Source organism: Gadus macrocephalus, chromosome 9 (assembly GCF_031168955.1).
Source record: "Gadus macrocephalus chromosome 9, ASM3116895v1".
Lineage (NCBI taxonomy): Eukaryota > Metazoa > Chordata > Actinopteri > Gadiformes > Gadidae > Gadus > Gadus macrocephalus.
In genome coordinates, this window is record NC_082390.1 from 10531353 (window position 1) to 10558571 (window position 27219).

A 27219-nucleotide genomic window follows, 5' to 3' on the forward strand; every position below is an offset into this window, starting at 1 on the left:
ATTATTCATGTTTAACCTCTGTTTTCCTTTTATTCCTAGTCTGTTTTACATAGTTTTGAATGATGACTATATGCTCTGTAAGGTGACCTTGGGTGTCTTGAAAGGCGCCTCTAAATTAAATGTATTATTATTATTATTATTAAGTACGACTGTCTGTGGTTCCTGTCTCCTCCACACGGGGCGCTGCGGGGCGCTGCGAGGTTAAACCCCACTGGAACACCGAGGAAGAGATTTGGACATGCGAAAAAACGAAAGGAACGCTTCTAGAATTGCCCAAGTAAAGTTGGCTATTATTAATCCCTGATGGAGTCCAGAGTAAGGTTGACTATCTTTAACTCCTGATGGAGTCCAGAGCGTTGTGTATCGCGCCCCCCCCGCTCGGACACCTCATCGCACTGGAGAGATGGAGCGGCTCTGCTGTGGTGGAGAACCTACAGGGTAACTCCACCAACTCATGATGACTAACAAACAGAGACCAGAGTCCTTCCGATACTAAACTCTCGTCCCGTTTCCTACAGATTCTGGATTCATATGAAGATATCTTTTAAGAGAGATCAGTGTCATAATACCTGATTCCTCAAACGGCTTATTGTGGTTCATTGGTTGTGGCCCCCAACATATTCTAAATGGTTCACAGTGGCTTGCCGATGTAATGGGAGTTTTAACTGTAGGAGTAGTAGTGTTACCTGAGTAGGTGGAGGTGTGTTACCTAAGCAGGTGGAGATGTGTCCTGTGTTACCTGAGCAGGTGGAGGTGTGTCCCCAGGAATTGGAGGTGTGTCCTAAGCACCTCAGCAGGTGTGACAGATGGGTCCTGTGTGTTTCCTGGACAGGAGCAGGAGTGAAGGTGGTGTTTGAGAAGGAGATGGGGGCGGTGGATTTCTTGCTGCCCAACCGAAGCTGTGTCCTCTACGTCTCAGAGTGTGATATTATAGCGGGGAACGCCTACAAACGGAAACTAGTCCGCTTTAGAAATGTAAGGATTTATTTTAAAAGCAACCATAAGTAACATGAATACGTTATTCAGAGTCCAGTATGTATTAATTAAATCGCTTACTGTTTGAAAGATAAGTAGCCACAGTCTTTAACTAACGGTTGCTAACTATTTGAAGGCTTAGCGTAGCTCACTGTACTGGCTTACGGTAGACCGCTGTAGGCAGGCTTACGGTGGCTCGCTGTAGGCAGGCTTACGGTGGCTCGCTGTGTGCAGGCTAACAGTAGCTCGCTGCGTGCAGGCTAACGGTAGCTCGCTGCGTGCAGGCTAACAGCAGCAGTGTCCAGGAGGTTGTGGTGGTGGAGCGGAGCCGCCTCAGTGAGCAGTACTTCCCGTCCCTCCAGAGGTTTGTGGTGTTGGAGCTGGGCCTGACCCTGCTACCTGTGTCCGACCAGAGGGAGGCCGCCCAGCTCCTCTCCCAGATGGTAGGCAGCCGCTGGAGCAGAGCATCAGGTGAAAGGAGCGTTTGGCGCCCTGATTTAAACGTGTTCTCCTGCAGGTCCACAGCGCGGGGCGGGACAACCCGTTCAGGAGGAGGAGCGTATCCCGGCTGTACGAGCCCCAGCTCCTCCTCCTCCTCCAGCAGATCCCCGGCGTGGGAGGAGTCAAGGCCTCCTCTCTCCTCCGCTCCTTCTCCAGCCTCCAGGAGCTGTGTGGCGCCGGCCTGCCCCAGCTGGAGGCCCTGGTGGGGCACGCCGCGGCCCAGCAAATCCACACCTTCCTCCATGCAGACCTGGTCTGAGGGGGACTAGACCCCCCCACAGCCCAGGGATCTGGTCTGAGGAGTACCAGGAGGGGGGGGACTAGACCCCCCCACAGCACAGGGACCTGGTCTGAGGGGGACTAGACCCCCCCCCCCCCCCCCCGCACAGCACAAGGCCCTACGGAAGACCAGGAGGGGGACCAGCAGGAGGACTAGACCCCCCCCACAGCACAGTGACCTGGTCTGAGGAGTACCAGGAGGGGGACTAGACCCCTTCCCGTGCAATGTCCGGGTCTGAGGAGGACCAGGAGGGAGACTTGAACCCCCCACAGCACAAGGCCCTGGTCTGAGGAGGAGGAGGAGGAGGTCTGGTCCTAGAGGGGCATTACTTTGTGATTCTGGTTGATTTGACCATGAAGAGGATCCAGATGTTTCCAGAGGCCTCTCTATCAGTCACAACTATAAATGTTTGGTTGTTTTGTCTGTCGTCTCAGTCGAGATTTTAATTAAAGATTTATATTTGGGTGTAGTGTACTTGCTTTTGTTTTGTCCAGCGTTTCAATTCCAGTACTGGAAATGTGCTCCTGTCCTTTACTCTGAAAACAACTAGAAAACTTCAAGGAATTTTAATATCAAATAAAATGTACAAGCTAAAGTACTTATTTCTCATCATGACCTCATACCCAGAGCTGAAGGTTGTGTATTACTACTGCTACTATTCAGTACTACCTCGTACATTGAGGATTACTAAAGCTACTACCTCGTACACTGAGTACAAATTAATACATGTTCAGTCAGATCTGCTGTGGAGGAGTGACTGATTCACTGGATCTCACTCTGGTGTCCAGACAGAGTATGAAGGGAGGACAGTTTAAACTGATCTAAAACTAACTGGAAGATTATTGGACCGGTAGAGAGAGGTTAAGTTAACAGTCCTGCGGAGAGAGAGAGAGAGAGAGGGGTAGGGAGGTTAATTTAACAGTCCTGTGGAGAGAGGTTTGGATAAAAAGAATAGGCTTGGGGAGTGAGAGGAGGGGGGGTGAGAGGGGGCTGTGAGAGAGGAGGGGGTTGAGAGAGGTAGAGGAGGAGGGGGGGGGGGGGTGAGAGAGGTAGAGAAAGAAGGGGGTGTGTGAGAGAGAGGTAGAGAGAGGGAGGAGGAGGGGTGAGAGGTAGAGAGAGAAGGGGGGGGTGAGAGAGTTAGAGAGAGAAGGGGGGGTGAGAGAGGTAGAGAGGGGGGTGTGAGAGAGAGTTTTTAACTCACCAGATTAACGGCACGAGAGCGACCTCGTTAGCATTCTACCCTGGACAGCGACAGATTGTTGCGCATGCGCAAGCCTTTCACCATGCAATCAATGGTGTGTGTGTGTGTGTGTGTGTGAGAGGGAGAGAGGGGATCCGGGCTGAGCTGCTGAGATGGTCGCGGACATGGATGGAAGTAAGAGTCTGGTCTCCCGGAGGCAGAGCGCGCGGGACCAGAAGATCCCGGAGCGCGTGACACTGAAGAAGGAGATCGGAGTGCTGAGCGCGTGCACCATCATCATAGGTGAGGACCCGCAGACCCCCCCTGTGGGATGGTTCAGTCCGCCCAGAAGGGGTCCTATACAGAGGGTCCTTCAGACCAGAGGGGGTCCTATAAAGGGGGTCCTATAGACCAGAGGGGGGTCCTAGACGGGGTCCTATAGAGGGGGTCCTATAGACCAGAGGGGGGTCCTATAGAGGGGGTCCTATAGACCAGAGGGGGGTCCTATAGACAGGGTCCTATAGACCAGAAGGGGTCCTATGGAGGGGGTCCTATATACCAGGGGGGGTCCTATGGAGGGGGTCCTATAGGCCAGAGGGGGGGGGTCCTATAGACCAGACGGGGTCCTATAGACCAGAGGGGGGGGTCCTATAGACGGGGTCCTATAGACCAGAGGGGGGGTCCTATAGAGGGGGTCCTATAGACCAGAGGGGAGGGTCCTATAGACGGGGTCCTATAGACCAGAGGGGGGGGTCCTATAGACCAGAGGGGGGGGTCCTATAGACGGGGTCCTATAGACCAGAGGGGGGGGTCCTATAGACCAGAGGGGGGGTCCTATAGACCAGAGGGGGGGGTCCTATAGATGGGGTCCTATAGACGGGGTCCTATAGACCAGAGGGGGGGTCCTATAGACCAGGGGGGTCCTATAGAGGGGGTCCTATAGACGGGGTCCTATAGACGGTATATCGTAAGTTGGGTTTTAAAGGTCTCATAAGGGTTCTGTGGAGACAAACATAACTTTTAAGGACTGTGTGTGTGTTTGTGTGTGTGTGTGTGTGTGTGTGTGTGTGTGGTGGGGTGTGTGTGTGCACTTGTTTGTTTTTGTGTCTGTATGTGTGTGTGTGTGTGTGTGTGTGTGTGTGTGTGTGTGTGTGTGTGTGTGTGTGTGTGTGTGTGTGTGTTTTTGAGTGTGTGTGTGTGTGTTTGTGAGTGTGTGTTTGTGGGTGTGTGTTCTTGTTTGTGTGTGTGTTTGCGTGTTTGTGTGTGTGTGTGTGTGTGTGTGTGTGTGTGTGTGTGTGTGTGTGTGTGTGTGTGTGTGTGCGTGCGTGCACTCAACAGGGAACATCATTGGCTCAGGGATCTTCATCTCCCCTAAGGGCGTCCTGGAGCACTCCGGCTCTGTGGGCGTGGCCCTGGTGGTATGGGTGCTGGGGGGGGGCATCGCCGCGCTGGGCTCCCTCTGCTACGCCGAGCTGGGGGTCACCATCCCCAAGTCGGGGGGGGACTACTCCTACGTCACCCAGATCTTTGGAGGGCTGGTGGGGTGAGTGCAATGTGTCCTCTAGATCCAACATGGCCTCTAGTTCCAGGTGGTGTCATGAGAGGTGGTGGCTGTGCAATGAGAGGTGGTGGTGTCATGAGAGGTGATGGTGTAATGAGAGGTGGTGGTGTAATGAGAGGTGATGGTGTAATGAGAGGTGGAGGTGTAATGAGAGGTGATGGTGTAATGAGAGGTGGAGGTGTAATGAGAGGTGGTGGTGTAATGAGAGGTGGTGGTGTAATGAGAGGTGGAGGTGTAATGAGAGGTGGTGGTGTAATGAGAGGTGGTGGTTGTGTAATGAGAGAGGGTGGTGTAATGATGGGTGGTGTAATGCGGGGAAGTGGTGTAATGAGGGGTGGTGGTGTGATGAGAGGAGGTGGTGTAATAATGTGAGGGGGTGGTGTAATGAGGGGTGGTGTATTGAGGGGTGGTGTGATGAGGTGCAGTGGTGTAATGAGGGGTGGTGGTGTAATGAGGGGTGGTGTAATGAGGGGTGGTGTGATGAGGTGCAGTGGTGTAATGAGGGGTGGTGGTGTAATGAGGGGTGGTGGTGTAATGAGGGGTGGTGGTGTATTGAGGGGTGGTGTGATGAGGTGCAGTGGTGTAATGAGGGGTGGTGGTGTAATGAGGGGTGGTGGTGTAATGAGGGGTGGTGTAATGAGGGGCAGTGGTGTAATGAAGGGTGGTGTAATGAGGGGTGGTGTAATGAGGGGTGGTGTAATGAGGGGCAGTGGTGTAATGAAGGGTGGTGTAATGAGGGGTGGTGGTGTAATGAGGGGTGGTGTAATGAGGGGCAGTGGTGTAATGAAGGGTGGTGTAATGAGGGGTGGTGTAATGAGGGGTGGTGGTGTAATGAGGGGTGGTGGTGTAATGAGGGGTGGTGTAATGAGGGGTGGTGTAATGAGGGGTGGTGTGATGTGAGGGGCAGTGGTGTAATGAGGGGTGGTGTAATGAGGGGCAGTGGTGTAATGAGGGGCAGTGGTGTAATGAGGGGTGGTGTAATGAGGGGTGGTGTAATGAGGGGTGGTGTGATGTGAGGGGCAGTGGTGTAATGAGGGGGGGTGGTGTAATGAGGGGTGGTGGTGTAATGAGGGGTGGTGGTGTAATGAGGGGTGGTGTAATGAGGGGTGGTGGTGTAATGAGGGGGGGTGGTGTAAAGAGGGGTGGTGGTGTAATGAGGGGTGGTGGTGTAATGAGGGGTGGTGTAATGAGGGGTGGTGTAATGAGGGGCAGTGGTGTAATGAAGGGTGGTGTAATGAGGGGTGGTGTGATGTGAGGGGCAGTGGTGTAATGAGGGGTGGTGTAATGAGGGGCAGTGGTGTAATGAGGGGTGGTGGTGTAATGAGGGGTGGTGTAATGAGGGGTGGTGTTGCAGGTTCCTGGTGCTGTGGAGTGCGGTGCTCATCATGTACCCCACCACCCTGGCGGTCATCGCCCTCACCTTCTCCACCTACGTCCTCCAGCCGGTGTTCCCTGAGTGTGAGCCTCCGTACCTCGCCACGCGCTTGCTGTCCACCGCCTGTATCTGTAGGTACACACACGCACACAAACACACACACACACACGCACACGCACGCATAAAAAACACGCAAACACACAAACACATGCAAACGCACACAATCACACACTTGCTTGCGCGCACGCACACACACACACGCACACACGCTGGTTGACACTGGCCCTGAGGTCAGACGGGGCTCAGAGTGGACGGTGAGGGGCCAGGGGGAAAGGGTCTCTTTATGTGGTACCTTTGGGCCCGCCCCCCTGTCCGCCCCCTCTAGTGTCTCGTCCAATCACAGCAGTTTGTTTCGGGGTCCTGCCAGCCCTGCTTTGTTTGGGCCGAGAGCTGGAGATGGAGAGCTCAGCCAATGACAGTGATGGATGAATCCCCGCCCACTCCCCTTCTCTTCCTCCCTCTCACCATGTCTCCCTCATTCCTGTTGCCGTGGCAACCCTCAAAACCACCGGGGGGGGGCGGAGCCTAACTGACTGGGGGACCCCTAATCACCGAACCCCCGTGACATCCTGGTCCCCCCACAGGGTGCGTTGTGCGGTGCTGTAGTGACGCTGTGCCCCCCCCCCTCTCCCAGTGTTCCTGACCTGGGTGAACTGCTCCAGCGTGCGCTGGGCCACGAGGATCCAGGACGTCTTCACCGTGGGGAAGCTGCTGGCCCTGGGCCTCATCATCGCCGTCGGCCTCGGACACATCTGCAACGGTCAGACAGAGGGTTGGGGTTATGAGAGGGGCGGGGTTATGAGAGGGGCAGGGTTTGAGAGGGGTGGGGCTATGATAGGGGCGGGTTTATGAGAGGGGCGGGGTTATGAGAGGGGCAGGGTTTGAGAGGGGTGGGGCTATGATAGGGGCGGGGTTAGGAGAGGGCTGGGCTGTTTCACACGTGTGGTACATTCAGTCCTCCTCTCAGAGAGGAGTCAGTCCTCTTCAGAGAGGAGTCAGTCCTCCTCAGAGAGGAGTCAGTCCTCCTCCTCTCAGTTAGGAGTCAGTCCTCCTCAAGGAGGAGTCAGTCCTCCTCTGCTCAGGGGACCAGGAGTCCTATTTCGGGCCCCAGTGAGCCTGAGGCTCAGCAGGGGTATGAGAGCCTCTCTCTGCACCTCCAGGAACCATCTTGTGGTTCTTGCTCTTATGTGATGCCCCTGTGGATGACCTGGAGGACTGGAACACAACGGGAACGTCCTCAGGAATGTGTCTGATCCCAAAGGGAACTATGAGAGCCTGCGGCCACAGGCGGCGTTCTCCATGGAGGCCGTCCCCTCGGTGGGGCAGATCGCGCTGGCCTTCCTCCAGGCCTCCTTCGCCTTCAGCGGCTGGAACTTCCTGAACTACGTCACAGAGGAGGTGGTGGACCCCCAGCGGTGAGTACTTCCTGCCTGTGCGGCGGCGGGGCTCCCAGCAGGAGGGTCCTGACCCGGGTGGTCTGTCCGCAGGAACCTCCCCCGAGCCATCTACATCTCTGTTCCCGTGGTAACGCTGGTCTACACCCTCACCAACATAGCCTACTTCTCCTCCATGTCTCCGGAGGAGCTGCTGGCCTCCAACGCGGTTGCCGTGGTGACTACATCCCATAAAACTGTCCATATGTGTGTGTCCAGCAGTGTGTATGTCCAGTGTGTGTGTGTGTCTAGTATGTGTGTGTGTGTTTGTGTGTGTGTATGTGTGTGTGTGTGTGTGTGTGTGTGTGTGTGTGTGTGTGTGTGTGTGTGTGTGTGTGTGTGTGTGTGTGTGTGTGTGTGTGTGTGTGTGTGTGTGTGTGTGAGTGATTATTTGGTGTTCGTTTCCAAGACGTTTGGCGAGAAGCTGCTGGGAGGGTTTTCCGTCGTCATGCCGATCTCTGTGGCGCTGTCCACCTTCGGAGGGATCAACGGATACCTGTTCACCTCGTCCAGGTAGGCCGACCTGACCCCAACCAGCCCATAACAGCCCACCTGACCCCTGACCAACCAATCACCGCAAGGCCCACCTGACCCCAGACCGGCCAATCACAGCCAGGCCCACCTGACCCAAGACCAGCCAATCACAGCAAGTCCCACCTGACCCCAGACCAGCCAATCAGAGCCAGGCCCACCTGACCCCAGACCAGCCAATCACAACTAGGCCCACATGACCCCAGACCAGCCAATCACAACTAGGCCCACCTGACCCCAGACCAGCCAATCACAACTAGGCCCACATGACCCCAGACCAGCCAATTACCGCAAGGCCCACCTGACCCCAGACTAGCCAATCACAGCCAGGTCCAGCTGACCTCAACCAGCCAATCACAGCCTGCTGACTCACACTCGACCAGTGACACTTAACAGCAGTAAACTGTCTAGGACTAACTGCTACTTTCTATCTACCACATATCTAGAACTAACTTCTAGTTTGTCTCTACCACATATCTAGAATTAACTTTTAGTTTCTATCTATTACATATCTGGAAATTCCGTTGACAAGATCTCAGGTCGGCCTCCAATTTCTTTTTGTAAATCAGGGCTCTACATCTTGTGTCATGATCCTTTCTCATGTATAACCAGCCGCTCCCTGTAAGAGACAGCACTGAGGGCCTTGTGTGCCTTTTTTCTCTTCTGAGGGCTGTCTGATACCCTCCTCTGTCAGGCTGTGTCTCATTACCCTCAGGCTGTGTCTCATTATCCTCCTCTGTCAGGCTGTGTCTCATTACCCTCCTCTGCCAGGCTGTATCTCATTACCCTCCTCTGCCAGGCTGTGTCTCATTACCCTCAGGCTGTGTCTCATTACCCTCAGGCTGTGTCTCATTACCCTCAGGCTGTGTCTCATTATCCTCCTCTGTCAGGCTGTGTCTTATTACCCTCCTCTGCCAGGCTGTGTCTCATTACCCTCAGGCTGTGTCTTATTACCCTCCTCTGCCAGGCTGTCTCATGAGCCTCCTCTGCCAGGCACTGTCTCATTACGCTCCTCTCAGGCTGTGTCTCATTGCCCTGAGGCTGTATCTCATTACGCTCCTCTCAGGCTGTGTCTCATTACGCTCCTCTCAGCTGTGTCTCATTGCCCTCCTCTCAGGCTGTGTCTCATTGCCCTCCTCTCAGGCTGTGTCTCATTGCCCTCCTCTCAGCTGTGTCTCATTGCCCTCCTCTCAGGCTGTGTCTCATTGCCCTCCTCTCAGGCTGTGTCTCATTGCCCTCCTCTCAGGCTGTGTCTCATTGCCCTCCTCTCAGGCTGTGTCTCATTGCCCTCCTCTCAGGCTGTGTTTCTCCGGGGCCAGGGAGGGCCACCTGCCCAGCCTGCTGGCCATGATCCACCTGAAGCACTGCACGCCCATCCCCGCCCTGCTGGTCTGTGTGAGTCTGACCCCCCAGGTCCTGAGGCCCTGAGGTCCTGAGGCCCAGTCTGACTCCCCAGGTCCTGAGGCCCTGAGGTCCTGAGGCCCAGTCTGACCCCCCAGGTCCTGAGGCCCTGAGGTCCTGAGCTCAGTCCTGACCCAGCTTAACACTTAGATAGTACTATGTAAAACAAGTACTATATAAATGTATACTGTATACAACAAATACTATCCATAACAATTACTATATAATAAGTACTATATAATAAGTACCATAGAATAACTACTACATATATGTACTATAATAAGTACCACCTCCTGTACCCAGTGTGCTGCTACCATGGTGATCCTGTGCGTTGGCGAGACCCACAACCTGATCAACTACGTCTCCTTCATCAACTACCTGTCGTACGGCGTAACCGTGGCAGCTCTGCTCTACTACCGCTGGAAGAACCCCACCCTGTACCGACCCATCAAGGTGCTCAGCGCGGCTAGCTAGTCAGTTAGCCTGCTTATCAGTTAGCCTGCTAGTCAGTTATCCTGCTAGCCAGCTAGCCAGCTAATCAGTTAGCATACTAGTCATCTAGCATGCTACACCGCTACCCTGCTAGTCTAGGGTCCTATATGGTGGTCTGCTGGTCGGTTAACTCTCTCCATGCCTGCCTGGGGCCACTTAACTGAAGCTAGCTTGCTAGAGTTAGAACCATCCAGTGCTTACATGCTAAGTGTCTGGTACTCCCTCCCCTGTGTTTTACCCTGTGTGTGTATGTCCAGGTGAGCCTGCTGGTCCCAGTGTGTTACCTATGTTTCTGGGCTCTGCTGCTCGGCTTCAGTCTGTTGTCTGAGCCCCTGGTGTGTGGTGTGGGGCTGCTCATCATCCTGACCGGCGTCCCCGTATACCTGCTGGCCGTCCATCGGCCCAACAGATCCCAAACCTTCCGCAGGATGCTCGGTCAGTACATACACTGACCCCACAAAACATACACTTTACACCGACCCCATAAACCATACACTATACACCGACCCAATAAACCACACACCATACACTGACCCCACAAAGCACGCACTATACACCAACACCACAAACCACACACCGACCCCACACACTATACAACCGACCTCACAAACCACAGACTTTACCCCGACCCCATAAACAACACACTTTACACCGACTCCACAAACCCCAGACTTTACACCGACCCCACAAACCACACATCATACACCGATCCTACAATCCACGCACTATGCACAACCCCATAAACCACACACTTGACACCGACCACACAACCACACACTTTACGACGACCCTACAAACCACGCATTTTACACAGACACCACAAACCACACACTTTACACAACCCCATAAACCAAGCACTATACTCAGACCCAACAAACCTGACACTTGACACTGACACTACAAACCACACACTATCCAACAACCCAACAAACCACACACTATACACCAACCCCACAAACCATACACTTTACACCAACCCCACAAGCCACACATTTTACACCGACCAAACAAACCACACACTTTACACCGACCCCACAAACCACACACTATACACCAACCCCACAAACCACACACTTGACACCGACCACACAACCACACACTTTACGCCGACCCCACAAACCTCACACTTTACACCGACCCCACAAACAACACACTTTACGCCGACCCCACAAACCTCACACTTTACACCGACCCCACAAACAACACACTTTAGACCCACCCCCAAACCAAACACTATACACCGACCCCACTAACCCCGAACTTTACACTCACCCCACAAACCACACACTATACACCGACCCCACAAACCACACATAATACACCGACCCCACAAACCACACTAAATGCTCAATGCCTCTGCTGTGTTTCAGAGTGGTGGACCAGCGCAGGACAGTGCCTCTGCTATGTGGTGTTCCCTCAGAACGACGCCGTGGAAACCAAGGCCCCGTCTGACTGGACCGACTCGAGCAACATAGCTGCCCATTCCTAGGACACGGCTTCCATTTCTCTGCTTCCAAGTCTTTCTTTTGGTCTATTTTCACTGTTGACAGAGACACCTGTCTGTGCATTCCCTGTCTCACCTGTCGGTGCACTCCCTGTCTCCCCTGGTTACTCCCTGGTTACTCCCTGTCTCACTAGGATACTCCCTGGTTACTCTCTGTTTGGCCTGGTTTCTCCCTGTTTGGCCTGGTTACCCTCTGTTTGGCCTGGTTACTCTCTGACGGGCCTAGTTACTCTCTGTTTGGTCTGGTTACTCTCTGTCTGCCCTATTTCCCTTCTGTTTGGCCTGGTTACTCTCTGTTTGGCCTGGTTACTTCCTAGTTACTCCCTGGTTACCCTCTGTTTGGCCTGGTTACTCCCTGGTTACATTCTGTTTGGCCGGGTTACTCCCTGGTTCCTCCCTGGTTACTCTCTGTTTGGCCTGGTTACTCTCTGGTTACTCTCTGTTTAACCTGGTTTGGGTACTTCCAGCAGACTGAATAGACTCCCCTATAGAACAGAACGTTTTTCTAAGAAAGTTTTGGTTCCAACAACATGTAGTTATTTTAGTTCTTTGAATATAAATCAATAATAAGTAATATATTCATGGTGTCCCTTTTTCTGTAAAGAAAGAGAATGTTCCAGAATGTGTCTGCGGTACATTAAGTGAAGTTATCATTTTGACCGCTTGAGCCTTAAATGATGTCGCTCTAAGTTATTTGTAAACCGTTCAGTGCCTCTGATTCATGTCACTGGAGTCTGCCTCTCTTTTGTAAATGAGAAAATAACAATTAGAAACAAAATAAATTTAGATGGAGATCAACGATTCTGTTTCAGGACTTTGTTCATCTTAAGAATGATTTTATTCCATGAATGACTCGTACATTGTATACATACAATTGTGTGAATTCATAGGAATAATACACACATTACACATTAACGAAAACTCGTCGTGCTGTTACCATTTATTTGTTTTCGGAGGTATTACATTATTGCCCAATGGTGGAGATTTAATCCAAAATATTTATGAACCCCTAAGGGAAATAAAATAAAATATAATCGGAACGAATTGTTTATAGTCGCTATAAGTGGGCGTGTTCTATTGGGGCCCGTCACCAAACAGGAAGTAGTTCCTGAACATGTGTAGGCGACACGTGACTTCCAGTCCGAGAGACTCCGTGACGGTGAGTGTTGTTTTTCTCTATCCCCCCTTTACTATGTGGACACTGTCGGTGTCTATGGTCTAGACTCTAGACCTATCTAAACCTCCTGATTATGGTATGGACCCCCTGATATGGTCTAGACCCCCTGACTATTGTCTTGACTCCGTGGTCTATACTCCGTAGTCCATACTCCGCTGTCTAGACTCCGCGGTCCCGACTCCGTAGGGGTAGACTCCGTGTTCCAGGTCCTGATGAGGTCTCACTGTGGTCCCCAGGACTGAGCACCATGGCAACATCAGGGGGTCTGTGCTTCAGGGACATCACCGCCCTGGCCCCGATGGTGCGGGTCGGCACTCTGCCGATGAGACTGCTGGCGCTGGACTACGGAGCGGACATCGTGTACTGTGAGGTGGGTACGGACCCTAGTAGCCCCCCAGCTCCACCGGTAGCCCGGTCATGTCCTCATTGTCTGTCCTTTCCCTTCCAGGAGCTGATCGATATCAAGATGGTGACATGTGAGCGGGTGTTGAACGGTAAGGAGCCTGCTGTCGGACAGCCTGGTGGTCAACATCCTCCTCTCGGTCGCTTATCTCCTCTAACCATCTCTCTACCTCCTCTCCTCCTCTAACCATCTCTCTACCTCCTCTCCTCTAACCATCTCTCTACCTCCTCTAACCATCTCTCTACCTCCTCTCCTCCTCTAACCATCTCTCTTCCTCCTCTAACCATCTCTCTACCTCCTCTAACCATCTCTCTACCTCCTCTAACCATCTCTCTACCTCCTCTAACCATCTCTCTACCTCCTCGCAGTCTCTAACCTCCTCTCCTCCAACCATCTCTCTACCTCCTCTCCCCCTCTAACCATCTCTCTACCTCCTCTCCCCCTCTAACCATCTCTCTACCTCCTCTCCCCCTCTAACCATCTCTCTACCTCCTCTAACCATCTCTCTACCTCCTCTCAGTCTCTAACCTCCTCTCCTCTAACCATCTCTCTACCTCCTCTCAGTCTCTAACCTCCTCTCCTCTAACCATTTATCCTCCTCTAACCTCTTCTCCTCCTGTCTACCTCCTGGTGCAGAGGAGCTGGACACGGTGGACTTCGTGGCCCCCGATGAGAGGGTGATGTTCAGGACCTGTGAGAGAGAGAGAGACCGGGTGGTCTTCCAGATGGTAGGTGGGACCACGCCTGGGGAATGGATGGTTCAGTACTACTCTTTCCATATACTTCAATGTGATGATCCTCTGAATGTTTAGAAAGGCATTTATACAACATGCATGTCGTGATATTTAAGTCGCATAAAAATATATGTGTAAGGTGAAGCTTGTATGAGTGGTAGATTAGCCAGTATGGTGTAGCTTTAGCTTGTTGATTGTAAGGCAAAGCTTGTATGAGTGGTAGATTAGCCTGTATGGGGTAGCTGTAGCCTCAGCATCCTGCCCTGCTCTCCGTTCTATCCTCAGGGCACTGCGGACCCGGACCGCGCCCTGGCTGTGGCCCTGCTGGTGTAAGTCCTCATCCTCAACACTCTGGGCTCCATTAGTGATCCTGCTTCAGAACACACAGAAGATCCAAATGATCGTTTATCATAAGTATCTAATATCAACATTGTCTGTTCTCGTTGTCTAAAGGAGTTTATGACTGTTATCCTCTCTGAGCTCTGAGGTTCTGGTCGTCGTAGTGACGTGTTTCTGTTCAGGGAGAAGGACGTGGCGGCCATCGACGTCAACATGGGCTGTCCCAAGGAGTACTCCACCAAGGTCAGTCCTGACCCCCCCTGAGATAGTCCTACCCCCCTGACCTAGTCCTACTGTTAGTCCTACTCCTAGTCCTACCCCCCTGACCTAGTCTAGTCATACCACATCAGTCCTTCCTGTGTTTCTGTTTTGTAGGGAGGGATGGGAGCTGCTCTCCTCTCAGATCCTGACAAGATCGAAGCGGTGAGAACCTCCTCTGTCCTGCTGGTTGTTCTGTGGTCTGTGTGGAGGTTGTGGTCTCACTGCCGTCTGGTTCCAGATCCTCACCAAGCTGGTCCAGGGCCTCAGCAAACCCGTCACCTGCAAGATTAGGATCCTCCCCTCAGTGAGTAGTGGGCGGGGCTCTTGGTTAGAGCCCCTAGTGGCTCTGGGTTAGATGCTCTCTCAAAGAACCTTTGAGGCTTCTCAAAGGTTGTGTGTGTGTGTGTTGACCGTGGTGTGTGTGTGTTGACCATGGTGACCTTGTGTGTGGGTTGAGCATGGTGTGTGTGTTGACCGTGGTGTGTGTGTGTTTATGTGTGTGTGTCTCCTATAGATGGAGGACACTGTGCGTCTGGTCCAGAGGATCGAGAGGACGGGCGTGGCGGCCATCGCAGTCCACGGCAGGTAGACCTGCAGTCCTCCAGACCATTGGCCAATCGGCCTCCAGCAGACCTCACAGCCTCTGAGTCAAACCAACCATTCAAGCTGCTGCTGCTGTTGTTGTTGTTGTTGTCAGGACGCGGGAGGAGCGGCCCAAGCACCCGCTGCACTGTGACTTCCTGAAGGCGGTGTCCGGGGCCGTGGGCGTGCCCGTCATCGCCAAGTGAGTCTCTGACGGGAGCGGTGATCTGAGAGTCTGTTAGCGTCGCCATGCTGATTTGAGAGGCTGTTGGCGTCGTCGTGGTGAAGTGAGAGGCTGTTGGTGTCGTCATGGTGACGGGTCCGTGTGTGTGTGTGTGTGACAGCGGCGGCTCCCTGGACATGGTGAAGTCGTTCGAGGATGTGGCGGCGTTCCGCAGCGCCACGGGGGCGGCGGCCGTGATGCTGGCCCGCGCTGCCATGTGGAACCCCTCTGTGTTCCGGCGCCAGGGGCTGCTTCCTGTCCAGACCGTCATGGAGGACTACCTGAAATACGTAAGAGAAACGTGTATATATATATATATATATGGGGGGGGGGGTTAGACCACTACCCTATTCTGTAAAGGGGGGATTGGACCACTACCCCGTTCTGTAGGGGGGGGGGGGGGGGGGGGGAAGAGAGGATGTGGTTGCTAGGGTAACGACTGGTTTGTGGTTTCAGGCGGTGCGGTACGACAACCACGCCTTCAACACAAAGTACTGCCTGTGTCAGATGCTCCGGGACAAGGTGGAGTCAGAGATGGGGAAGCGGGTCAAGACCGCCCAGACCCTCTCCGACATCTGGTAACACTCTAACCCATGACTCTACTGTACCAGTAGGACAAAAAGCCTACGCCTAGCTATAGAGACTCCTAGCTCTAGAAAAATGTACTGACTCCTAGCTATAGAGAAAGGAAGTTACGCCTCGCTATTGAGAAAGGTACAGACTCCTAGCTATAGAGTCTCCTAGCCCTAGAGACTCCTAGCTATAGTCTCCTAGCCCTAGAGAAAGGTACAGACTCCTAGCTCTACAGGAAGGTACAGACTACTAGCTCTAGACTCTAGAGCTAGGAGTCTGTACCTTCCTCTAGACAGAAAGGTACAGACTCCTAGCTCTAGAGAAAGGTACTGACTCCTTGCTCTAGAGAAAGGTACTGACTCCTAGCTCTAGAGAAAGGTACCAACTCCTAGCTCTAGAGAAAGGTACTGATTCCTAGCTATAGAGAAAGGTACTGACCCATTGACAATAGAGATGGGTACAGCCGCAATATGGTTCACGTTAATCAGTGCAGCGAATGGCTGAGGGTGTGACGCCATGTTTCTGTGGTTACAGTGCAGCCTATGGGATGCAGGCGTACTACGAGGAGGTGCAGGTGCTGCTGCGGTCCAGAAGGGGGCTGCATCCCCCCGAGACCCCCGTCACCCTAGGGGGCGTCACCACCATGGCCCTGCGATTTCACCGGTAGACACATCCCTCCACTAATCACATCCCTCTGCTAACCACACACCCTCTGCTAACCACACCCACTCCATTAACCACACCCCCTCCGTTGGTGTTGTCCAGGAGAGACTACCCTCCTGAGATCACCCCCAAGATGTTCCTGCTGGAGTGGTGTCGTAAGGAGAAGCTGGAGCAGCCCCATTACCACACGGTATCCACCACTCATATGCCTCGCACTGCCAACACCAGCCAATCAGAGGCCAGGTTCTAGAAATCAGCCAAAGAGCAGCTAATCAGAGGCCAGGGTCGAGAAAGCAGCCCGAGAGCAGACAATCAGAGGCCAGGGTCTAGATATCGTCCAATCAGTGTGTTTTGGTTGCAGGTTGATCGCCCCCAGGACAGACTCTTCCTGTCAACCGTTACCGTGGACAACAAGCAGTACAGGTCCACGCTGTGGTGAGGATACACCTCCTCCTCCTCCCCCTCCTCCCCCTTGCCTCCTCCTCCTCTAATGTGTCTCCTCCTTCTCAGGGAGAAGTCTAAAAAGGGGGCGGAGCAGGCGGCGGCGCTGGTGTGTCTCCGTGTGCTGCGCCTCCCTGAGGGCCGGCGGGGGGAGGAGCAGCAGCAGGAGGAGAAGTCTGGTCTGGGGGGGAAGAGGAAGAGGGCTGTCGCCCCCCCGCTCCTCGCAGCAGCCCCCCCCCAGGAGGAGGAGCGGGAGGTCAACAAGAAGATCCACCTGTCGGACCGGGAGGCAGAGACTGAGGTTACCAACGGCAACCACCACAAGACACACATGCCCTAACAAGGGCTGTTCCCCACCTCCCTGAGTGTGGGGGTGGGGAGGGGGGTTACCATGGGAATGGCAGGAGTATGAACCCACTGTCAACGCACAACTGCCAGTTGAAGTTGTGCGTTCAACGGCCTTCATGGCGTTGTCGGATGGAACTCGAGTGCCTCGCTCAAAAGCACCTGTTCACAGATCAGTTGTTCCCTTTTTATTTTTTTTTATTTTGGTGACCTGTTGAGCCGCGGGTCCAGGTCGGGTCTGGTCTTGTCGGGTCCCGGGTCAGGTTCCTCTTTCTTTGTGTAATGCGCCGCTCCGCCAGAGGAGGGCGGCATCCGGTTACAACCTGGCTGTTCTGTTTGTTTCGTTAAACTTCCGTTAAATTGTGAAAAATAAAACTCGTTCAACACGTAGTTGTATTATGTCTCATCTAATAATTTTTTAAAGAATAGACATGAAGCTCTTCTCATTTTATTCTGCGTTCCGGTCTACGGGGTCACCGGGATGACGTCACGGCGGAGCAGTCCTCCGCCGAACGTGGAAGTTACTTAGTACACTTCATACACTTTATTACCGATTAAAGCCGAGGACGAAACGATGTAAGATTCCATGGAGGAGACCACTGATGATGATTCAACGCCTGAGCACATGAATACTTTATGAATCGTCGTGGTTGGGACATTGTAAACTTTAGAGTCGGACGTCCTCAACCTGTTCACCCAACAACACAAGTCCTTCTGCTGGACGCACGGGAGGATCCGGTCCGCTCTCAAAGTCCCAGTCCCGATTCAAGAGACCCATCGGTGAGAGGAGCGACCGCCCCGGTGAGTGGAGCGACCCCCCGGTGAGTGGAGCGACCCCCCCGGTGAGTGGAGCACCCTCTGATCCGAGGAGCCCGTTCTCCGGTCCTCAGCGGGGTGAACCCCCGGTTAGTGGGAGGACCCCACGGTCCTGACCCCCCCGGTCCTAAGTGGGGCGACCCCCCCCCGGTCCTGAGTGGGACGACCCCCCGCCCCCCCCGGACCTCAGTGGGACGACCCCCCTGGTCCTGAGTGTGTCCGGTAACACCCCGCCCGGAGAAGCGGACGGATGTCCGGGGACGACCAGCCCTCAGGTACCCAGACCTTGTGCATTAAAACGGTTAGATTAAAACGCGTAACACAGAATAGTAAATACAAAGTTCTAAATATTAAATACAATGTTATAAAAAACGATATACATGTTACAGACCCTAAATACATGTTATAAACACTAAACACAATTTTTTAAACCAGTCATACATGTTATAAACACTAAATACATGTTACAAACACTACATTCATGTTATACACACTAAATACAATGTTATAAAAACAATAGATACATTTTATCAAAAATGAATACATGTTATAAACATAAAATATATTTCATTATCATGAAATACATTTTACATTAAATACAATGTTATAAACACTAAATACATGTTATAAACACTAAATACAAGGTTATAAACACTTTGTAAATGTTATAAACACAATATACATGTTATTAGAACTAAAGACATGTTATCACATGTTTTTTATTATACCCCCTATTACCTCTTAAACCTCAGATAACCTGATATATTTTTTTGTAAACCCCTTCCTGTTATGCTATAAATGTGTTACCTACAAACCATTTTCATACTGTGCTTTAGACAGTCACTTGTGGATTATAAGGTCCTAATCATACAGAAGCAGAAATGTGTTTCCTGTTGAGGAACAGGAAATGGAACGTACCATTTTCCTACATGCAAAAACGATGCAAAAACAATTGTACTGCTAGTCTGTATATTTTGTAATATTTCTGCATTCAACTATCCCTAAACACATGAGGCATTCCTCATGCTAATGCACATAGATCTAACGAGGTGAGCTACTCCAAGGATAATCAAACTGGAAACCCTGATGCATACATAGCACTATAAATATATAAACATAATTATGAATATATCAATAAAGCTCAACATGCTCATCAGGCCTTTAGAGTGTCACGTTTCACTCTGTTCGCTGCGTAGGCCGGTCGGGATGCCCTCATCACCCCGTCTGGGGACGCAGCTTACCCCTGATCATACTTATTCAAAGTTAGAAAGTTAACGTTATGTTACTGTCATTTGAATACAATTAAATAATGTACCAAAGGTAAGGTGAATATACGTCAACACAATAACTTGATAAGGATTTCTGTGAGAGGGTCGGATGGATTTCCACCGGCATGATGCCCCATTGCAAACTCCTCAAACCTCCTCTTCTCTTCCTGTTATGATCGAGAGACCCCTAGTGGCAGAACTTCACATGCAACACCTTTAACCCCTCCCCCCTGCAGGTCCAGACCTGAGGACCCTGTGGTCTCCTGGGTCCCCCCAGGACCTAGTCTCCCCACCATGTCCTCCTGCTCCTCCACACCTCCTCAGTGCCTCCCAGGGGCCCCAGTACAGCCCCCTGGGGCCCCAGTACAGCCCCCTGGGCCCGCCCCGGACCCTGGCCTGCCCCAGCATCCACATCACTGCCATCGCTCCCTTCAGCCACCTGGAGCTGAGCGGCTCCCGGGGGATGGAGGATCCCCCAGGGCCCGAGGACCCCCTGGGGCCGCTTGGCCCGGAGCAGGCCTGGCTGTCCCTGGGGCCGTGCTACCGGGACTCGGCCCTGAGCCCCAGCCCCTGCAGCAGCCTGTCCTCGCGCTCCTGGCTGTCGGACCTGTCCTCCTGCGAGTCCTTCTCCCACGTCTACGACGACGTGGAGGGCGAGCTGGAGGAGGCGGCGGCCCGCTGTGGCCTGGGCTCCCCCCGGGCCTCCCCCCGGGCCTCCCCCCGGGCCTCCCCCCGGGTCTCCCCCCGGGCCTCCCCAACCCCAGGCTGGGGGGCGGGGTTTGGGGTAGAGCTGTGGCAGCAGCAGTACCAGCAGCCCTCCCCAGGCCCCTCCCCCCGCTCCAGCGTGACAGAGGAGACCTGGCTGACGCAGCTCCCCGCCTCCAGACCCGCCTCCAGACCCACCTCCCCCTGCGGCAAGAGACGCCATTCCGGTGGCGTTGATGTCCGGACCCGCTCCCCCTCGCCGCTCTGCCCCCCCGCCCCTCTCTGCTCCCCCGCCCCTCTCTGCTCCCCCGGCCCCGTACCCCCGGAGCAGTCCTGGCCCGCTAGTCCTCTGCCCTATGGCCTCCAGGAGCTCAACGTGCCCTCCAAGACCAGGAGGACCTCAGGGAGCCAGGCGGACCCCCCCCCCGGGCAGACCCCCTGTCTAGAGGAGGACCTGGACCGGGTCCTGGACTCCCCCCCCGGGCAGACCCCCGGGCTGGAGGACGTCCTGGACCGGGTCCTGGCGGCGCTTCCCTTCCTGGACCCCCCCGGAACCCATACCCCTCCCTCAGAACTCTTCCTCCCGGTTCCTCCCAGCATCAGATGGACCAATCAGAGAGCTTCAGGCGGCCCGCCTCTCTTCAGGTTAGTTAACCCTCACTAGTGCTTCTTCTGGCGTAAGTCCTTAGACCTTCAGCTCTGTTGAGGCGAGTCAGTCATTCTCCTATGACCGAGGTCAATTAAAACACGTTCTCTGTGGGGTAGCCGGTGTCTTGGGGAACTTACAATGTGTTCCACAGTTTGTAGTGGGTTTTCACACTGACTTTGGGCACTGCCCGCGATGCCCCACTTCTGCACTGCTGCCCGAAGCGTCCCACACCTGTCCTCAGGCGGTTGATGGCAGGACGCTTTTTTTGGTTGTAGAGATGGAACGTTGACGATACGGTCTTGTCAGCACTAGGCTTGAGGCGCCAGTTCTTCAGGAATGAAGACAGGATGTTCATGTCTCCAGATAGGCCCTCCTCTACTGCTTCCCAGGATTGCTTGCTCAGTAGGATGGCCAGGTCATATGCATAGCCGTACTTCCTTGATTGTGTATCAGGCAGGTTGTGGATGTAGAAGTTGAACAGCATAGGTGCCAGCACTGAGCCTTGTGGGACACCGTTCTTGAGATTTCTCACATACTGCTTTGGCCGTTGCTGGTGTTTAGCTGAAAGCGGCGGTTACTCAGCATCTCCATTATGAAGCTCACAATGTGCTTGTCTGGGATGGTTTCCAGAAGCTTCATATGTAGTCCTTGCAGCCAGACAGTGTCATATGTGGATGTGAGGTCCAGGAAAACGGTGCCGGCATTCTCTCCAGTCTGGAAGCTGTCCGCTATGTCTTGGCACAGGAGGGTCAGCTTGTCTGTTGTTGATCTACCGCTTCGAAAGCCAGCTTGTTCTTTGGGCAGCTGGGGGTCGATCACTGGGTTGAGACGAGCAAGTATAAGACGTTTGAGGAGCAGACGTGTATGGAACGCAGAGCAATGAGATGGGCCAGTATCCTTTGAGGTCGTTGCTTGGCTTGTTTGGCTTCGGCAGGACGATCACCTTGGCAAGGCGCCAGATCTTTGGCAGCTTTGAGTGTTGGAGATGTGTAGTGAGGAAGGAGCACAGCCAGTCGGTTGCCTTCTTAGATTAGATTAGATTAGATTAGATTCAACCTTATTTCATTGCACAAGTAAGGACAACCAGTACAACGAAATGCAGTTTACATCTAACAAGTAGTGCAATCAATAAAAAGTGCTTTTCCTTATGGCAGTGCTTAAATAAAAAAATACATGAGACACAGAATGCAAGTCCATTATTAAAGTGCATAGAGTTATGAGTTATGAGGAATCATTCTATTCATAGTCCATGAATAGAATGCAGTATGATCATATAAACGAAATGGCATTGTTGAAGAGCATTAATAAAGTGTATAATGGTCAGAGGTAGTCTGACAGTCCATAGTCCATGTTCAAAAGGAGAGGGGGGCAGGGCAGTGGCGGGGGCAGGGGTGGAGCCTTTGTGTTGAGCAGTGTTATGGTGTTGTGAAGGAAGCTATTTCTGAGCCTGCTGGTTCGACTCCTACGGCTCCTGTCACATCTCCCAGACGGGAGTATAGAGAACAGTCCGGGACTGGGGTGTGTCAGCGATGGCAGGAAGATGTACCAATGATGTTTTGATCAGTTTTCAACACTCGCTGTAGGGCTTTCCTGTCAGACATTACGCAGTTCCCATGCCACACCGTGAAGCACTGGGTGGGGATGCTCTCAGTGGTGCAGCGATATAAGTTCTGGAGGATCTGAGGGGAGGGTCCGGCTTTCTGCCTTGGTGTTGTACCCCGTACTGTAGTAGGTTGCGGTCTACACCTGGAGCCTTACCAGTCTTCAGGCCGTTGGATGGCCTGTTCGATTTCTGGTGTTGTGAAATCAGTGGATAGGTTGGAATTGCATCCTGGGGCCCTGAACAGCTCCCAGACTCTCGCTGATGTATTTCTGGCGAAGTCCTTGTCTGCATCAGGGAAGCGGCCATTACTTAGCAGAAGTGACGCGATGCAGTATGCAGTGATGGGGCCCTGGGCTGGGGTTGTTGACCTCCCGGTCAGCCTGTTCATGGTCTACCACGCCCGCCGCTCTGTCCATCGTTTCCTCCGCATGGGTGCGGTGGTTAGGTCTTCACATTGGTCATCCTCCCTTGCACTGGTTGGGCCAGGGATGGGTTGAGAGTCGATGGTGTCGATGCTGTGACCAGGGGAACATGTCCTGGATGTGTCTGACAGGGAGAGGCTGGTTGTGTTAGTTAACCCTCACTACCCCTAGGTGTGTTTGAGTTGATTTTCAGCGCTCTGTGTCTCCAGCCCCTCCTCCCCACCCCCTCTGGACTGGCCCCTGCCCTGCTCCTGGGGCCCCGTGGAGCTGCAGCTGGTCCGGGGGCCCCGGCCCTTCCACCGCGCCCACTACGAGACGGAGGGCAGCCGGGGGGCCGTCAGGACGGCTTCTGGAGGACACCCCGTCGTCAAGGTAACCCCCAGCCCGGAACACCTGTTGCACACCGGGTACACACACATACATCTGATATACACACACCTGGTACACACACCTGTTACACACACATATACACACCTGGTACACACACTGGGTGCACACACACCTGGTACACACACATACCTGGTACACACACACACACACACTCGGTACACACACCTGGTATACACCTTTGACACTGGACTCCCGGTGCACTTCACCCCAACCTGTTGTTTGGGAGCGAGGAATGGGGGCATACCTTTAGTCAGGTGGTTCACTGATGACGCACGAGGTACAGCCTGGTAATAAGGGTTGTGTGTGTGTGTGTGTGTGTGTGTGTGTAGCTCCAGGGCTACTCCGAGCAGGCCCTGGTGGTCCAGGTGTTCATGGCCACTGCGGAGGAGACGCCCCTGAGGCCACACCCCTTCTACCAGGTCCACCGCGTCACGGGGAAGAGCGTCACCACCGCCTGTCGCGAGACCACGCTGGATGGTACCAGGGTCCTGGAGGTCCCCCTCCTCCCGGAGCACGACATGACCGCCAGGTAGGGACGCCGGATAGAGATGTCCAACATGGCGGCTAGGAGGAGGCGTGTCCAGGCTGACTGTTGTCTCCGCAGCCTGGACTGCGTGGGGATCCTGAAGCTGCGGAACGCCGACATCGAGCTTCGGAAGGGTGACCTGGGCCGCAGGAACACCCGGGTCCGGGTGGGGTACCGCGTCCACGTCCCCCAGCTCCACGGCAACGTGCTCTGTCTGCAGACGGCGTCCGTCCCCATCGAGTGCTGTGAGTCTCCCGCCTCCATCATGAGTCCATCAGAGCCCCGGGCACATGGACGCTGCTCAGCACTCCTTTATTACTATACCCGACTGTCTAAAGGTGACCTAATGTATTAGGTATGTGCCCCCCCAACCCCCTGGCCCCAACCCTGCCTGGAGCCCCTCTACCAGCCCCTCTCTGTAGCCCCTCTCTGTAGCCCCTCTACCAGCCCCTCTACCAGTCCCTTTACCAACCCCTCTATCAGCCCCTCTACCAGTCCCTCTACCAGCCCCTCTACCAGTCCCTTTACCAACCCCTCTACCAGTCCCTCTACCAGTCCCTCTACCAGCCCCTCTACCAGCCCCTCTACCAGCCCCTCTATCAGCCCCAGTGCGCCCAGTGGTTCTGTGGTTAAGGTTCTCCTGTGTTCCTCAGCCCAGCGCCTGGCCCTAGAGCTGCCCCAGGTGGTGGACTTCAGCCCGGCCAGCGGCTCCGTTGGAGAGGAGATGAGCATCAGAGGAACCAACATCTCCTCCCACTCCAGAGTCATCTTCGCCCACAGAGAACCTGGTCGATACCTTTAAGAGCTCTATATCATCCCCCTGCCTTTGCCTCTGAAACCCCCTGTCTGACCCTCTGAGAACCCCTGTCGGTCCATCCTGAGACCCCCTGTATGACGCTCTGAGACCCCCTGTCTGTCTGTCCCTCTGAGACCCCCTGTATGACCCTCTGAGACCCCCTGGATGACGCTCTGAGACCCCCTGTCTGTCTGTCCCTCTGAAACCCCCTGTCTGACCCTCTGAGACCCCCTGTCGGTCCATCCTGAGACCCCCTGTATGACGCTCTGAGACCCCCTGTCTGTCTGTCCCTCTGAGACCCCCTGTCTGTCTGTCCCTCTGAGACCCCCTGTATGTCCCTCTGAGACCCCCTGTATGACACTCTGAGACCCCCTGTCTGTCTGTCCCTCTGAGACCCCCTGTATGACCCTCTGAGACCCCCTGTCTGTCTGTCCCTCTGAGACCCCCTGTATGACCCTCTGAGACCCCCTGGATGACGCTCTGAAACCCCCTGTCTGTCTGTCCCTCTGAGACCCCCTGTCTGTCCCTCTGAGACCCCCTGTATGTCCCTCTGAGACCCCCTGTATGACGCTCTGAGACCCCCTGTCTGTCTGTCCCTCTGAGACCCCCTGTCTGTCTCTCCTCAGACGGGCCGTGCCAGTGGGAGGCGGAGGCGTCGCTGGTCCCAGAGAGGAGCAGTGAGGTGAGAAAGACTCCCCCCCCCCCCCCCCTCCACCTCATGTCTCCAGTCTCTCCTGTGAGTCTGACCTCCTCCCTGTGCTCCTCAGTCCGTCCTGGTGGTGAGGATCCCTCCATACCATAATACTCAGGCCAGAGGGGCCGTGCTGGTGCACTTCTACGTGTCCAATGGGAAGAAGAGGCGGAGTCAGAGCCACAGATTTACGTACCTCAACTCCGCCCCGCATCACTTCCTGTCCCCGGAGGATCCCCCCGCGGCCCCACTGGTCAAACAGGAAGGCTGGGACTACATCCCCCACAATGCCCTGGTGCTCCAGGAACCCTTTCACCCACATGGGCCTTTCTACGAGGCCCAAGGGGATTATGGGTCGTCACTTCACCCGACCCTAGGCTCCTCCCCCATCCGGCCACTCCCACCACTGTTTAGTTTTGCCATGACGACAGCCTATCCTACAGCAGCTGCTTTGCCTTTCGCTAACCAATCAGATCCTCTCCTGCGGTACGGACCCCCGGTGCCGGCCCCCCCTCTCAGGGGCCCTCCCCCTTCTACTACAGTTCCACCAGTCTCCCGTCTAGTGGGGAGGGGCTACTGGGAGGACACCCCGCCCCCCCACTCCCTCTTCTGTCAGGGGGGGGGGCCGGTCCGGGTGAAACAGGAAGTGGAGGAGAGCCTGCAGGAAATCACGCTGGACGAAGGTGAGTCAGGAAACACCGCGACCACCTAAAGCTTTACAGACCAGGAGACCGGGACCAGGACCAGGGCCTGGACCTGAGACCGGTGGACCAGTAGACCAGGACCAGGAGGGACCAAAGACCAGGACCAGAGACCAGAACGAGGGGACGGGGGGACCAGAGACTGAGAGACCAGGACTAGGACCTGGACAAAGACCAGGACCTGGACCAGGGGGGGACCAGAGACCGAGAGACTAGAGGACCAGAGACTAGGAGACCTGAGACCAGGAGACTAGAGACTAGAGGACCAGAGACCTGAGCCTAGAGGACCAGAGACCTGAGACCTGAGACTAGAGGACCAGAGACTAGAGGACCAGAGACCTGAGACTAGAGGACCAGAGACCTGAGACTAGAGGACCTGAGACCTGAGACTAGAGACTAGTGGACCAGAGACTAGAGACTAGAGGACCAGAGACCTGAGACTAGAGACCAGGGGACCAGAGTCCAGGAGACGGGGGGGACGGGGCCTCTCTGAGGAGGGCGTGTCAAGCAGCTGTTGTGTTAGCCTTTGATGGAGGGTACATTTATGCAGGGCTCCTGTGTGTGTGTGTGTGTGTGTGTGTGTGTTTGTGCGTGAGTGTGTGTGCTTGCTAGAGTGCATGTGTGTGTATCATATTTCCTGCTATGAATAGTGACAACTCAAGCGTTTCATCCCTGCTGTGGAAAGTCCCAACAACAACTAGACTAACACTACACGAGAGGCTGGAGTATAGTTTGAGACTTGAGATGGTTGATCAGTACTTCTATAACTGAAGCCAGTACTTTCAACAAGTACTTTAGTACTAGTTAGAATGGAAGCTAAAGTATAGATGATGCAGATTTGTTTCAGGCTCGTAGTTAGTTTAACTACATGTGAAGCACCGCCCCCTGGTGGCTGGTGATATGATGACAGTCGACCAGCTTTGTGGCTGCCTGCTCATCAACAGTCCTCGTGATTTGACTCAGCGGGTGTCTTGTCTTTGGGTGTTGCAGTGAACGAGCTCATCGACCGGGACTTCTTTGGGCTGGGCGAGGCGACGTACCAGAAGCCCCGCGACGCCAGTGGCCTGCAGTGACTCACTCCTCCCCTTCCTCCAAAGCACTCTGTATAACAGACTGTCTGCAGGGTGACGCTCACACACTCAAAGACCAGCTAACCAGACCAGCTCACCAGACCAGACATCAGCTAGCATGCAGAGCTCCGCTGAAAGAGCTCATCTCAGGGTCAATGGGAACCTCGGAGTGATTGGCCTGAAAATAGCTCCTATTTATTCCTCTTAAATCAAGTTTAGATCGTCCAGGCAATCCCACACTTTTGGTTTGACAGTTTACAACGGTTGTGTGTAGTTTTAAGAAGGAAGAGTTTGGTTTGAAGTTGTATGTTCTGTGTGAAACCGTTTGCAAAGAATGCTTTGAAACGATCCAAATGCGTTTAAACTGTAATGCCCCCCCAACACCCTTAATTCTCAGAACAGATTTCAGTGCCTTTTAGGTGAAGGTGGCAGTGAGTGTGAACACCGGATAGAGGCGTTGTGTCACTCAGCTTTAATATAGGTTGTCTTTCAGGGTATTTGTTGTAATAAAACGGTGTCTTCCTTTTTAAAATATCCAGCTGGTCTAG

The 27219-nt window shown here is 53.9% G+C and overlaps 4 protein-coding genes and 1 long non-coding RNA gene across 7 annotated transcripts; 4 read left to right on the forward strand and 1 right to left on the reverse strand.

The window, feature by feature from the left end:
• Positions 1-187: 187 nt before the first annotated feature.
• On the forward strand, positions 188-2225 carry faap24 (FA core complex associated protein 24). 2 transcript variants are annotated; one of them, XM_060060690.1, is made up of 5 exons: positions 188-438; positions 833-975; positions 1260-1418; positions 1493-1726; positions 1822-2225. In XM_060060690.1, the coding sequence occupies exons 1-5, from the start codon at positions 342-344 to the stop codon at positions 1828-1830; spliced, it is 642 nt and encodes a 213-aa protein (XP_059916673.1). In that variant the 5' UTR covers positions 188-341; the 3' UTR covers positions 1831-2225. The 2 variants fall into 2 exon arrangements, with proteins under 2 accessions (XP_059916673.1, XP_059916672.1); XM_060060689.1 differs by having other exon boundaries at positions 1493-2225.
• A 749-nt stretch (positions 2226-2974) lies between these two features.
• On the forward strand, positions 2975-12094 carry slc7a10b (solute carrier family 7 member 10b). The gene is made up of 11 exons (XM_060060694.1): positions 2975-3239; positions 4275-4479; positions 5852-6003; positions 6567-6692; positions 7194-7347; positions 7420-7543; positions 7775-7878; positions 9195-9291; positions 9601-9750; positions 10047-10224; positions 11160-12094. The coding sequence occupies exons 1-11, from the start codon at positions 3110-3112 to the stop codon at positions 11276-11278; spliced, it is 1539 nt and encodes a 512-aa protein (XP_059916677.1). The 5' UTR covers positions 2975-3109; the 3' UTR covers positions 11279-12094.
• A 271-nt stretch (positions 12095-12365) lies between these two features.
• Positions 12366-17424, forward strand: dus2 (dihydrouridine synthase 2). 2 transcript variants are annotated; one of them, XM_060060695.1, is made up of 16 exons: positions 12366-12452; positions 12707-12840; positions 12919-12964; positions 13510-13601; positions 13893-13936; positions 14129-14189; positions 14322-14369; positions 14446-14511; positions 14722-14792; positions 14905-14991; positions 15134-15302; positions 15469-15590; positions 16120-16248; positions 16351-16438; positions 16610-16683; positions 16759-17424. In XM_060060695.1, the coding sequence occupies exons 2-16, from the start codon at positions 12718-12720 to the stop codon at positions 17027-17029; spliced, it is 1491 nt and encodes a 496-aa protein (XP_059916678.1). In that variant the 5' UTR covers positions 12366-12452; positions 12707-12717; the 3' UTR covers positions 17030-17424. The 2 variants fall into 2 exon arrangements, with proteins under 2 accessions (XP_059916678.1, XP_059916679.1); XM_060060696.1 differs by lacking the exon at positions 12366-12452 and having other exon boundaries at positions 12469-12840.
• Positions 12721-13515, reverse strand: LOC132464367 (uncharacterized). Its single transcript, XR_009527247.1, has 2 exons — positions 13098-13515; positions 12721-13021 (listed from the first exon to the last, which is right to left on the reverse strand). It is a non-coding gene; the product is annotated as an uncharacterized LOC132464367 (long non-coding RNA).
• An 84-nt stretch (positions 17425-17508) lies between the features above and the next one.
• On the forward strand, positions 17509-27203 carry nfatc3b (nuclear factor of activated T cells 3b). Its single transcript, XM_060060693.1, has 9 exons — positions 17509-18125; positions 19355-20468; positions 22707-22869; positions 23217-23416; positions 23492-23658; positions 24067-24201; positions 24836-24891; positions 24977-25583; positions 26592-27203. The coding sequence occupies exons 1-9, from the start codon at positions 18101-18103 to the stop codon at positions 26672-26674; spliced, it is 2550 nt and encodes an 849-aa protein (XP_059916676.1). The 5' UTR covers positions 17509-18100; the 3' UTR covers positions 26675-27203.
• Positions 27204-27219: the final 16 nt, after the last annotated feature.

Bases quoted from the DNA above. Each gene is read 5' to 3' on its own strand.
- faap24 (XM_060060689.1), top strand. From the start codon at position 342: ATGGAGTCCAGAGCGTTGTGTATCGCGCCCCCCCCGCTCGGACACCTC. The intron at 439-832 runs GTAACTCCACCA...TTTCCTGGACAG, and splicing joins TGTGGTGGAGAACCTACAGG to GAGCAGGAGTGAAGGTGGTG. The intron at 976-1,259 runs GTAAGGATTTAT...CGCTGCGTGCAG, and splicing joins AACTAGTCCGCTTTAGAAAT to GCTAACAGCAGCAGTGTCCA.
- slc7a10b (XM_060060694.1), top strand. From the start codon at position 3,110: ATGGTCGCGGACATGGATGGAAGTAAGAGTCTGGTCTCCCGGAGGCAG. The intron at 6,693-7,193 runs GTCAGACAGAGG...CTGATCCCAAAG, and splicing joins CCTCGGACACATCTGCAACG to GGAACTATGAGAGCCTGCGG. The intron at 7,544-7,774 runs GTGACTACATCC...TTCGTTTCCAAG, and splicing joins CCTCCAACGCGGTTGCCGTG to ACGTTTGGCGAGAAGCTGCT.
- dus2 (XM_060060695.1), top strand. From the start codon at position 12,718: ATGGCAACATCAGGGGGTCTGTGCTTCAGGGACATCACCGCCCTGGCC. The intron at 13,937-14,128 runs GTAAGTCCTCAT...GTTTCTGTTCAG, and splicing joins CTGGCTGTGGCCCTGCTGGT to GGAGAAGGACGTGGCGGCCA. The intron at 16,439-16,609 runs GTATCCACCACT...TTTTGGTTGCAG, and splicing joins AGCAGCCCCATTACCACACG to GTTGATCGCCCCCAGGACAG.
- nfatc3b (XM_060060693.1), top strand. From the start codon at position 18,101: ATGTCCGGGGACGACCAGCCCTCAG. The intron at 22,870-23,216 runs GTAACCCCCAGC...GTGTGTGTGTAG, and splicing joins GAGGACACCCCGTCGTCAAG to CTCCAGGGCTACTCCGAGCA. The intron at 24,202-24,835 runs GTCGATACCTTT...GTCTCTCCTCAG, and splicing joins CTTCGCCCACAGAGAACCTG to ACGGGCCGTGCCAGTGGGAG.